The 12,834-nt window shown below is 46.1% G+C and overlaps 1 protein-coding gene across 17 annotated transcripts in view; it reads right to left on the minus strand.

Annotated features, from left to right (window-relative positions):
* Positions 1–254: 254 nt before the first annotated feature.
* SEC31B (SEC31 homolog B, COPII coat complex component) overlaps positions 255–12,834 on the minus strand; it is a 28,982-nt gene continuing 16,402 nt past the window's right edge. For 14 of the 17 annotated variants that reach the window (XM_081158359.1, XM_081158362.1, XM_081158367.1 and 11 more), the window contains 15 exons: positions 10,833–10,907; positions 10,473–10,571; positions 10,017–10,116; positions 9,323–9,501; positions 8,977–9,103; positions 8,493–8,638; positions 7,586–7,759; positions 6,916–7,077; positions 4,470–4,647; positions 3,735–4,040; positions 3,419–3,477; positions 2,861–3,007; positions 2,166–2,276; positions 1,630–1,701; positions 256–1,402 (listed from right to left, as the gene is read on the minus strand). In XM_081158359.1, the coding sequence (XP_081014485.1) occupies positions 1,223–1,402; positions 1,630–1,701; positions 2,166–2,276; positions 2,861–3,007; positions 3,419–3,477; positions 3,735–4,040; positions 4,470–4,647; positions 6,916–7,077; positions 7,586–7,759; positions 8,493–8,638; positions 8,977–9,103; positions 9,323–9,501; positions 10,017–10,116; positions 10,473–10,571; positions 10,833–10,907 (2,115 nt within the window). In that variant the 3' untranslated portion in view covers positions 256–1,222. Of the gene's footprint in view, positions 1,403–1,629; positions 1,702–2,165; positions 2,277–2,860; positions 3,008–3,418; positions 3,478–3,734; positions 4,041–4,469; positions 4,648–6,915; positions 7,078–7,585; positions 7,760–8,492; positions 8,639–8,976; positions 9,104–9,322; positions 9,502–10,016; positions 10,117–10,472; positions 10,572–10,832; positions 10,908–12,834 lie in introns of all 17 variants that reach the window. The other 3 variants (XM_081158371.1, XM_081158366.1, XM_081158374.1) reach the window with 2 other exon arrangements.

Below are 12,834 nucleotides of genomic sequence, written 5' to 3' on the forward strand. Positions count from 1 at the left end.
AGTGGTGTAGGGAAAACCCTGGAGCTGACTGTCAGGCACGGATGGAGATACATGCACGCGCACGCACACGCACGCACATGCACACAAAGCAGAGTGGCCACAGATGCTGCAAGGAGAGAGTATTTCAGTGACACCCTCCTTTCTTCAAGTCTCTTGACTCTGCATCTGCCCCCAAGCCCTCTGTCTGCAGGAAACAAGAACAAAGAAGACTAAGAATAGTGGTGAGGGCAAAACAGGACCCAGGAAACAACTGTTGGGAGATGATTGAGAAAACCAAATCAAAGCAGCTTTATTGCATATTAAATACATCAGTGCTTCAAGTGCAACATCCAACCATGGGAGTGCAGCCTGAGAAGGCGGCCCTGAGATGTGGGGGCTGAGGAGAGAAGGGCCTCCAGCCCTTGAGGAGCAGTGCTAAAAGAGAGACTTTGGTTAACATGGCTCCTATTCCAGAACTGGTCTCATACTCACAGAATGAATGGTCTAGGGCCTTGGACCAGGGCTCAGACAGGTCAAGTCAGGGGCCGTTTTCCATGGGCAGTGGTCCCTCTGCTCCTATCTCAAGGCTAAGACAACTCCCAGCAAAAAGCAGTGCATCCCTTCCACTTAACCTCACCCACCCCTAATGATGCTGACAGATGACATTTCCCTTTGAAAAGGGATAAAGTTCCTTTCTTGGTTCTGTTCAGCACCCATCCCTCACATCCACAACTTGTTCAAAGGATGAACAATCAACTATTTCAGCCTCTCGGGCTCAGAGAGGTATGTACTTGGAAATATGAAGTCAGAGGCAAGGAGAAGGTAAGGTCAGGCTCATAACCCATAGAAGGAGAAAAACAGAAGACCCAAAAGATGGGTACAGCAGAGGTAGACATGGATCCTGCTTACCATCTTAGAAGCCACTTAAACAGAATATCCTTATCAGAGAAGATACCCTGCCCCAGGCCCTGCCCCTGAGATCAGTATTAGGGGAAGTACAGAACTGGCCCTATGCTCTGCCTCAGAGGCTGAGCAAGCTTTGGACAGATCCTAGAAGGCCAGGCACACAGGGATAGAAAGCAGGCACTCTGCCGGTTTGGAGCCAAGCCTACAGCATTGTATACCTGGCAGTAAGAAAGGGGGCTGGAAAAACAAACAGAATCTGCTCTGCAATTCCCTTTTCTGCAGGGAGAACAGTTAAGTAACAGCAGAAGTGGCCTCCTGGTAAGAGAGGCTGCCTGACTTAGACGTGCAGCTTATGAGCAATGGTGAGGACAGCCTTCAGGACAGGCATGAAGCTGGAGACCTCGCTGAAGCGGCTGCAGCCCACCACCTGGGCATGCACTGCGAGGCCCTGCTCAAAGCTTCCTGCATCCACGCATCGGGCAACCTCGTGGAGCCCAGCCAGGACTTGAGGCGAGAGCTGTGGAGGGATTGGCACTTAGGTCAGTAAGCCCAAACCAGCCCCTACCCTGGCAGCTTGGAAAGGACAAAGGAGGACTTAAGTTCTAGAGCCCGATCCAGGGAAGGGTGATGTATTTTGAGGGGAACCCAGGTCTATGAGACCTCAGGGGAGGGACACTTGAGCTCCCTTTGGCCATGCGTGATGGTGGAAGGGCAGGAGGCAGAGGAGCACCACTAAATACTTACTGTTCCCTCACAGAGCTTCTCATATAGATATTCTAGACGTTGGGCTGCCTCATCCAGCTTCCGTTTTGTCTTCTACAGGGAGGAAAATGGATTCTGTTCTAGCCCCTAAGCCTAACACTATCCAGGTCTCTAAAGAATCAGAGTAGATTAGAGCTAAAATGGCTTAAGGCTACTTCTTTCCTTTCAGAAGAGGAAATGGAGGCCTGAAGACAGTAAGTGACTTGCTCAAGCTGACACAGCCACTGAATGAGTGGCAAGTTTTCTTGCTCCTGGTTTCACCCTCCTTCAAGTGAGTATTCCCTGCTACCTTTCCAAGAGTTAAGTCTCAATGCTGCTAGGTCCTGCTACCAAGAAGCTGGACTTCAGACCAGACAAGTTTCCCACCCTCCCCCCGCATGGACATCAAATAAGTATAAGATATAGATATGTCAAGGGAAAGTGAGAAAAGAGTCACACAAAGAACTGATCTAGAGCTAAGGGGTCCTGGAACCAGCTAAGGATGTGAGGAGGACATTGTGGGGAAGGTTCAGACTTACTAAGTCAGTGGCAGACTGGGAGCAGCGTCGTAGAAGTGCCTCAAAGCTGGTTTTCAAGGACTGATGCTCTGGGGGCAGCTCCTTCCTGTCTGTCTTCTCTGGTGGCCACTGCTGAGGAAGAAGCGGGGAGACAGGATAGGCAAGCTGTCCCTTCTCTCAGCTTCCCTAAGGACTAGTCCTCAGTGACCCAGCATCACACTCCCACTAGAACATAGCAGAGTTGGGGAGAGGGTACCCTCTACAGTAAGGACATTTGGTGCCTGCCACTTCTCATTCCCCAGCTCATAGTCTGACTCTACCTTTAGGAATGAGGCCCATCTACCAAGCCCCCTCCCTCCCTCCCTCCCTCCCTCCCTCCCTCCCTCCCTCCCTCCCTCCCTCCCTCCCTCCCTCTCTCCCTCCCTCCCTCCCTCCCTCCTTTGCTTTTTTAAAGATTTTTTATTGATTTTTAGTGAGAGCGAGAGAGAGAGAGAGAGAAACATTGATGTGACAGCGAAATGTGGATCAGCTGCCTCCTGCATTCCCCCTACTGGGGATCGAGCCCACAACTGAGTCATGGCCCTGACAGGGAATCGAACCCATCAACCTTTCCGTGCACCGGATGATACCCAACCAACTGAGCCACACTGGCCAGGGTGCCCCCTACTTTTCTATACCAAGGAGGGCTGGAAGAGGGGAGGGGAACACATTGTCACCTGCAGGCCGAATTCTCCTGGCGCTCCAGGGGGAGCATGACCCACACCAGGGACAGGGGGCTGTGAGGAAAGGACCCCTCGTGGCTCAGAGGTGAGGCTCATAACTGGAGCAGTAATTGGTGCTGGGGACATAAATGTCTCTGGCAACTAAAGAGAGAGAGAGGCACATGAGTCTAAGCTGAGACTCCCTAGGCCCTGGTTTGAGAGTGGCAGAAATTATGAGCGAACAGGAGACAGAATAGTGAGTAGAAAACCAGGAAGTAGGAAGACTGGTGTATACAGGGTGGGGTAAAAATAGGTTTATAGTCGTTCCTATGGAAAATAATATAATAATAAATAATAATACAAGAATAAACTCTGTGTTTTATGTACTCACAACTGTAAACTTACTTTTGCCCCACCCTGTGTGAGAAGGAAAGGGGGGGGGGGCTGAGGGGAGAAGAGTGAGTGGGAAAAGAGAGGATAGAAAGCATGCCTGAGAATGGGAAGGACTGGGCCAAATTCTGTAAGGAACTAAAATGTGGGTCATTGGTAAAGGTATGAGGGGGTGGTGAGGACCTGTCTCCTCTGGAGGTTTGCCCCGGGAGCTGGAGCATTTTTCAAGGAATCTTGAGGTCCTGTATAAAACAAAGATAGAAGTATTTAGGGGCGTGATTAGGAACACTGGAAATTCTTAGTCTGAAGGCCATCAAAATTATTTTAGTTGGAGTCTACCACACCTCCCTCTGAAGACCAGTCATCGCTCAGTTAGCATTCTCCAACCCAAGGGGCCCCAGTTCATTGGTTTGAGGAAGAGACTCCCAAGGCGGTAGTGGGGAGGGGAAGAGAGGGAGGCAATGATTGAGAAAAGGAAACCTATGGAAAGAAGACTGACCTGGGTGAAGAGTCCAGATGCCTGTGGTTTGGATGGTGCTAGAACATGCAGCACCTGGTCCTCCTGGAGGGTGTGCTGCAGGGAAGCTGACAAGAGGGACTGGGAGCTGGGAGCTCATAGGGCTGAGACCTGGTGGTCTTGTCGGAAGGAATGGGAGCAGTTGAGCAGTCTCAGGCAGGGAGCCAGAGTCAGGCTGTATGATGCTTGAGGGTGCTATGGGTGGAGGGAGAGGCCGTGTTCCAGGGAATCCCATGGGGTTAGGAGCTTGTGTCCTTTGCCCTCTTAACATCTGTGGCTGAGATAGAGCTGAAGTGAAACAGAAATAGATCATTTGCCACCAAATTTCAATTTGGGAGAGACTCAGAGCACATGAGGGGGGAATAGGCAGCAATAATAAATTTTAAAAACCTAATAATAATAATAATAATAGATTGATTAATACATGTGTATGGATATCTACCACATACAAAGTACTTTTATCTGTATTCCTTATTTGATCTTCAAAACAGCCCTGTGGGGTTGAAATGACCAACATAACTACTCTTACTTTTCAAAAAAACAGTATAGTGCTAAGTATATTGCCCAAAGGTACAAAGCCCGTAAGAGACAGAACTGGGAATTCTGACTTCAAATTTGCCTTACTACATAGACACACTGCCTCCCAAATCCATGTTGGCCATGCCAATTGTTTTGCTCTATGTTCTACCCAGATGGATCACTCACTCACTCACTCACCAGGCCTTACCCCAGGGCCCAGGGGCAAAGGCTGGGCTACCTGGGGTTCAGGTGCCCTGTAGTCTCTTATAGTCTGCATTCTGGAGCCGTGATAGGGGCCAGGATGGGAAGGTGCCAAGGGCATCACTTGTGATGACTGAGATGTGAAAATCCTTGGCCTTGTAGATGGAGTGGGAACCTGTGAAGAGAAGAAAGGATTAGTACTTGGAAAGAAGGGATAAAGATAACTGAAAAATAGAAAAACTATAGAAAAAATGAGACAAAAAGCTAGTTCTTAAAAAAAATCAACAAAATTGATAAATCTCTATAAAAACCAACAATGATAAGGAGAGAAGACACAAGTCATCAAGATCAGTCATTCTTGATCTTGATGACTTCAAATTATACTACAAAGTAACAATAATCAAAACAGCATAGTACTGGCCATAAAACAGACACACAGACCACTGAAACAGAATGAGAGCCAAGAAATAAACCCACATCTATATGGGCAAATAACTTCAACAAAGGAATCAAAAAAATATAGTGGAGGGGAAAAAAATCTCTTCATTAAATGGTGCTGGGAAAATTGGAAAGCCACATGCAAAAGAATGAAACTAGAATGCTGTTACCATACACAAAAATTAACTCAAAATGGGTCAAAGATCTAAATATAAGACCTGAAACAATAAATTATATAGAAGAAAACAGACCTTATGGACCTTGGTCTTAGACAAGCTGGATTTTATGAACTTGACCTCAAAAGCAAGGGAAATAAAATAAATGAATGAGACTATATCAAACTAAAAAGCTTCTGCACAGCAAACGAAACTATCAACAAACAAAAAGGCAACCAACTGAATGGGAGAAGATATTTGCAAACAACACCTCAGATAAGGGGTTAATATCCAAAATATATAAAGAACTCATATAACTCAAAAACAAAAACCAAACAATCCAATTTAAAAATGAGCAGATGACCTGAACAGACACTTCTCCCAAGAAGACAAACAAATGGCCAAGACATATATGAAAAGTTGTTCAACTTCACTGACTATTAGAGAAATGCAAGTCAAAACTACAATGAGATACCACCTCACACCTGTTAGAATGACATTTATCAACAAAGCAAGTAATAACAAGTATTGGAGAGGTTGTGGAGAAAAAGGAACCCTCCTTCACTGCTGGTAGGAATGTAAACTGGTACAACCACTATAGGAAACAGTATGGAGGTTCCTCAAAAAATTAAGAATAGCGTTACTATATGACCCAGCAACCCCTGTTCTGTGTAACTACCCCCCAAAATTGAAAATGTTTATTCATAAAGATATGTGTACCCCTATGTTCACTGCAGCATTATTCACAGTGGCCAAGACATGGAAACCACCAAAGTGTCCTGTGATAGAGGACTGGATAAAGAAGATGTGGTGCATATATACAATGGAGTACTACTCAGCCATAAGGAAAGATGAAATACTACCAATTACGAAAAGATGGATGAATCTTGAGAATATCATGCTAAGCAAAATAAGTCAGATGAAAAAAAGTCAAGAACCATATGATTTCACTCATATGTGGGATACAAAACTGAAAGCAACAAACGAACAAACAAGACAGACAAAATTCATAAACACAGAAACAGTATGGTGGTTACCACAGGGAAAGGGGAATGTGGAGGAGGTAGTAAAGGGGGTCAAATATATAGTGACAAAAGGAGATCTGACAATGCAATATACAGATGATGTATTATAGAACTGTACCCTTGAAACCCATATAATTTTATTAACCAATGTGACCCCAGTAAATTTAATTAAAAAAAAATTTTTAAAGATCAGGGATGAAACAGGGAATATCATAACAGACCCTGCAACCATTAAAAGGATAATAAAGGAACACTACAAAAATAATTTTACATTCATCAATTTGACAATTTAGAAAAATGGGCCAATTCCTCAAGCACTACAAATTACTATACTTCAGTTAAAATTAAAAAAATAACAGATAGTTCTATAATTATTAAAAGAATTAAAATTGTAATTAAAAAGCTCTTCCCAAAATAAATCCCTAGGCCTAAACAGTTTCACTGGAGAATTTTACCAAACATCAAAGAATTCACACAAAGTTTACACAATCTCTCCCAATTTCTGAACTCATTTTATGAAGTCAGTAACTACCCTGATACCAACACTAGACAAAAACAGCATAAAATAAAACTACAAACCAGTATCTATCTTTCCACTAGATTAGGAGCTAATTAAGGGCAAGGATCATGGTTTCTGTACCTTTCTACAAACCTCGGCAGTTGTTCAATAAACAGTTATCAGAAAAATAACTGAATCTATGCTTTATGAAGCCAGGAATTTTCATCATTTCTATTCACTAATATATTCCAAGTGCCTGGCACTTGGTAGACATTAATTTGTATTTTTCAATGAATGAATAAATCAATGAACAAACAAGGTATTACCTGGTGAGAAGGCTGGAATCTCAAATTGCAAGATAATATTTCTTTAGAGTGGGGAGCAGCTCCCACAATGACTCGAGGGAAGGGAAAAGGAGGAGACGGCTGGCCTAAGACATCAGCACCCTGGGCATGAAAAAGCCGATCTCTCAGCTGCTGAACTGGTGGCTATAAAAGTCATAATAATGAAGAACTGAGTTACATAAAATTAAAACAAGCAAACATCCTTTCTTACAAGCCTGACCCCATACAGCATTCAAACCTCAGCTGACTCTCTACACTCGAGCCACTTTAGATGACTCAAATATTCCTAATCCCTGCCAAATCTCCCTCCTTGCTGTTCTTTTTGCCTAGATCACTCTGTATCTGCTAGTAAGCTACTTCTCTTTGAAGGTCCAGCTCAACTATTTTAACCACTCAGAAGCCTTCTGTGACTTCTGCCAGCAAAACCAGCCCCTTCCCTGGGGTCCTACAGTGTTTAGTATAAGCTTCTGCTATGGCGCTATGAGTTGGTGACATCTGGTTTTCCCCCAAGAGATTGTGAGCTTCCTGAGGGACTAGATCTTATTTATCCTGGGAGCTTCAGCATTTAGCATAGTGCCTAGAACATGGAATTGCTCAGCCAGTGTTAGAGGTTTGATTTAATGGTTTGTTCTTTCCACATGGCCCCACTCACCTGACCACAGTCATTGGGTAGGTAGCTCATGGCACTGGCCAGGTTGCCCTGGGCTGCCAGGAGGTTGGCATATTGAGTGACCCTGTAGGTTGTGGCAGGGCCTGGGCTCACCCCATCAGGACCCCGCAATAGCTCCAAGCTCCTGTTCAGAACCATTACCTTCTCCATCAGGTCCTAGAGGAACAAGGATGAGGGCAGTCAGCCCTCTTCAAAGCACATCCTGCTCTCTAAACCCAGGCAGCTCACCCAAGGACTTCCCACTATGGATAGGAGGACATATGGCCATAGCCAGGTGAAGACAGAAGGTGATGATATACAAGAGACATAACAGTTAAAGAGGGGCCAGTTGGCCTCACCTCTTAAACTCTTAGCACTGGGCTCAAGTGGGGCCATCAGGATCTTAGATTCTCATACATCTCTGCCTCTTTTTTTTTTTTTTTTTGCTTTCTTTACCCTTTCTGCTAGTACATCATCAATTTTGGGCTCAGTTATACTACTGTTTTATGTGTGACTCTGTCTCCCCATGAGTCTGTGACCCCATCTTCTCTGATCACCTGCTAGTACCAGAGTGTCTGGTACAATTTAGACCCACAGAATTTTTCATAGCAGCCAATAGAAGGCCCAGGCTCACAATTACTCAAATATAGAATAAACTTGTATAACCAAATCTGAAGTAGGAAAACATTATGAAGCTTCTGCTCTGTCTCCCTGACTGAGAAGGAGGGAAGGAGGTGATAGCTCATCCTTGGGAGAAGGTCCCAGACATTAAGGGCCCTTCTTTTTCCTAATATCCTGACTGCTGCCTGGGTACCCAGAAGACTCACTCTGATGTTCCTGCACATTCCTACCACTACCCTCTCCTAAGTGCCTGTAATGAAGGGAGGAGTGCCCTGCAGAGAAGGGCTACCTGTAGGGCCATGGGGGATGAAGCCTCGTGGCATTTTGCCCAGCACTCCACCAGCCGCTCCACACTCCCTGAGCACACATAACAGAGTCTGGCTTCGGAGGTGAGTGCCCTGTCACCCTCCTGCTCCATGCGAGTACCCAGCATGTCTGCAGAAAGATGGAAGCTTCTTTAAAGTCACAGCCTCCCTTTGCTCCTCCCCCTTTTCCTGTTTGGAAATGGATGGAGGACAAGTAACCATGGTGGCTTTGGACAAAACTGAGGCTCACCCTGCTCTTCAATGAAGGGCAAAGCCCTTGCTTCAAGATATGGCAAGAAAAACAGGACAACAAATGAAAGTAGGGGCATGCACTATGGTCCTTGCCTCCCAGCTAAACCAGACCTTGGCTCTGATAATGTGGCTTGGCCTCCCAGACCTTCTGGCTGCTCTTCTGCCTCCTCCATCAGCATGTCCCCTGACTCCATCCTAAAGCCTAGGGCTACCTACCACAAAGCTCAGGGAATGTCTCTGGCCCTGAGTATGTCAGTAGCAAGGCCAGTGCCTCTCTCCAGTTCTGCAGGCTACAGGAGCACACCATATCCTTCCAATTCTTCCGCACAATACAGGCTAGCAGCTGTAATGGGCAGAGAGGGAAGGAGGCTATCAGCACAGGTAGCAGGAGCAGGCTTCCTATTAGACCACTGACTAGGGGCTCGGAGTGAGATCAGGGTGGTTGGAGTGGGAAAAGAGAGAGTTTGGTAGATCCTCTAAACACCAGTCCCAAGGTGTGGACATCCACCTCACAAAGTCCAAGAAATGCCCTCCTCTCCTCTCCTGCATGGTGGGCAGTTACCAAGGAGATTCTGGTTTTCTTCTTGGCCAAGTAGCGTTCCTGTGTTTGCTTCAGTAGATCTGCACCCCCAGCCTGGGCCAGGATAATGGCATCAGCAAAGCGCTCTTCTTTCAGACACAGCTCCACAGCAGGGCCCAGTTCACCCAGCAGGAGAGCCTGGCTCAGGAGTCCATCCGTGTCTGCAGGCAGAGGCATCCCCTCCATGTTAACCTGCCCTCGGACTATAGCTTCACCTCAGAACCCATAGCACACCCCCTGTATCTGTATCACTCAGCTTCCCTTGCCCCACACAAACTCCCAAGTTTCATTCCTTAACAACAAAACGTAGTGGGGTGTCCTGGGGTGCCAAGGTCCAATGATTACTCTCTAAGGAGAGAACCCAAGATGAGGGAGTAACACATGTGGCAGTATCACAGGTGATTGTTCAGCAAGAACAGGGTCACAGTCCTTAAAGTGAGAACACAGAGGGATTGAAAAACATATCTTAGTAGAAGGCCTTCCATAGGAAAGACCCATCCATGAAAATCAACAGCCAAAGAGTGCTCTAACCAGTACCAGAACCACCCAGCATTTGTGATGGTGGGAGGGGCGGGAGGCAGGAGGCAAGGGACAAGAAGGAAACGTCCTCAAGTCTGAGCCCTCTGAGCCCACCTACTCCCATGCAGAGGGTTTCTCTCCCGCAGGGTCAGGGTACCTTCTGTGATGGGAATCTCCCATGGTGTCATATTCTGAGGCACCAGCTCATCAAAGAAGGTCGAGGAGGCAGAGACTTTTTCTGTGGTGTGTTTGTAGGCCTGTACAAGGAAGGACAGAGGTGGCTACTTAGGAAATGAACCCCAAAGACAGAGAGCTGACTGAACAGTTCTCTCTGGGAGCTCTGATATATTTGGCCCTCAATGGGTAAACCTAAAAGAATAAGCAGGTAAAGTTTGAGAAGGGCTCTAGTTCCTGATTAAAACACAGCTCCACTCCCAGACCAAAAACTTATGGACTCTGTCCCACTGTGGTTCCAAGAGAGGAAGGAGTCTGAAGACTTCTATACAAGCTGAGCGCTTCATGAGAGCAAAGCAAAGGGCCAGGAAGGTGGAAATGCCCTAACAGCAGGTCTTCTGTGCTACAGCAGGTCTGGCTGGCTGGGCTCCTACCACACCTGGCTGCAGAAGGCCTGTTGTCTGTTACTGTTGAGGTCATCTCCCTTGGGCTGAGGGCTCTCACCTAGCCCCGAGTCTCTCTTCAACCATGTGGCCACCTGCAGGGAGAGACCTATGAGTACCACTTACCTCAGCACAAGGTCAAACAAGAATTGTGCTTTCTTCCCACCTCCAAACTCCACCAACTAGACCCTTGAAGATCCTTGAGCTATTTCTCTGGGAAATGTCTAACTCCAGGAGGTCAAATGTTTGTATATGCATTAGTGAAGTTCAGGAAGAGGTATTCTGAGACGGTTTCTGCTGACAGGATTCTCTTCTCTAAATATAAAGTACTTGATTCTGATGTGAAAGCAGCTTACCTTCTTCTGCAGTTCATCTTTACTGTATCCTAATAGCTTTAGAAATTTCATTCTGGAGTCTTGCTCCAACGTCACCTAAGGAACCATAGAACAGAGAAGTCTCCATCGTATGAATGTAAATAACGCTCTCCTGCTAAAACTGGAATCTGTGCCAGTGTATCCTCAAATAGAGTTCTTTGTACTACCAGAAGTACCCTACTAAAACCAACACCATCTCTCCCTTTTTCTCCCCAGATTTGATTCCTGCTGGGCTGTGAGCATAGTGTTAACAAAACCTTTTCCCCTTTCTGCATGAGAATTGAACCTTCAGTTGACTTCCTACATCTGTTACCCAGGTAACCTGATAAGAGTAAAATGTTAGTTATGTTTCTAGACAACATTGCTTGTGACTGGTAAATTGCATTTGGACTGGAACTATATAAACTATAAATAATCAGTGTGGACACTATTCTCTGGGTTTCGCTGATTGCAAGGATTCTTGTAACTGAACAGGTCCCTTGCAGAGAATCTAGAAGGTATACTTTTGTAGTTGGTACAAGAGATATTGGCTCTTGTGGGCTTGAGGTTTCTAAGCCAGGGCACCTTACACACCTGCCTGATGTACATCTCAACTCTTTGCACCTGTGCTATCTTCTGGGGAGCTGAAGAAGAGAACTCTGCACTGCTGCATGGACTACTGCATGGACTGCTGCAAGGACTGCTGCAAGGACTGCCCCAGAAGGGAACACCTGATGCTGTCCTGCTGACAGGCTGTGGTTCCTGTCCCACATCTTTTTGAGGAGATGATACCAAGTGAGTCTCCTGAGTCTAAATGTCTAGCTGAGAAGACTCCTGCTGTAAGATGCATGGATATACTAAACAGAGTCAGCTTACCCACCTGTGTACCAGATACTGAGGGCCATACCCTAATCTGGGTTCACTGGCCTGGGCCCTTCATTTATCATACACTGAACCGTCAATTCTGACTACCATCTTTTTCATAGCCTCTCAAGGCCCCTCCTCCTTCATGTTTTTCCCTTGGAAAAATGTTCATCCACATTCAGCTTCAGGACCATCCTGATGGACACCTCTTGGTAGCTTTTCAACCAGGCTCCCCTCTGTCCTATGGACACCTGCTGCCTGAGTAAATAGGCTGAACTCCTGATCACTCCCTCTCTTATCACTCCCTCTATTCTCTTTCCCACCCCACCATTCCTGGAGCTATTACCTGTATCCTGCTTACAACAAAAGCATCCTTTCTCTTTTTTCCCCCACATGTTCTCTAGCTTCACTCTATAGTTGAAGATCTTTCTCAAATCCTTTTTTCCTTCCCAGATTCTTGGTGTCTACCTTCATGAAGTTCTACTATGTCTGAATCACAGACCCCCATCCGTCCCAGGCTCCCTGGGACAAGGCCCTGTCCTTTCTGCATTCTTCCCTACAATCCCAAAGATTCGAATAACCCTCTCACTGCCTGTCCAGTTAGTTATTTCTCTCTTCCATTAGCCCTCTCCTCTTATTTGCTCATTTCCTTTGATAGCTAGAGCACTCCTCCTGGTGTCATAAGCAACTTGAAGTTAAATTAGCACTGTAACTGAAGCCATGCCTCCAGAGTAGAGCAGGGCTTGAGCCCTGGGTCCCACCACAATGACTTGCCTTCGGTTACCTGAAACAAACTCAAAGCCTTCTCATGATGATATATTCTTTCAGCTGATCTTCCCTTCCTTTCCCTTCCCGTCTTCTCCCTTCCCAACACCTTGTCTGCCCTTTGGCATGGAATTGCGAAAGACTTCACCTTGGCTCCGGTGAAGTATCCAGGACATAAGCAATTGCAGCAAAAAGGGCAAATGTCACTTGTACTCCTCACTTTTCCTAGTCACAAATGGTCTTTGAGTGTCTCTCTGGTAAAGGATGAAGATTGTGTGTGTAGGAAAAAACCTAATAGGAGTTAGGGCCTCTGAAATCTGGGTCACAGTGTGGTTATGCATCTCCTGGTGTTGACAGAGGCTGGGGTACCCAGCTT

The sequence above is a fragment of the Miniopterus schreibersii genome (genome assembly GCF_964146895.1).
Source record: "Miniopterus schreibersii genome assembly, chromosome: 14".
NCBI lineage: Eukaryota > Metazoa > Chordata > Mammalia > Chiroptera > Miniopteridae > Miniopterus > Miniopterus schreibersii.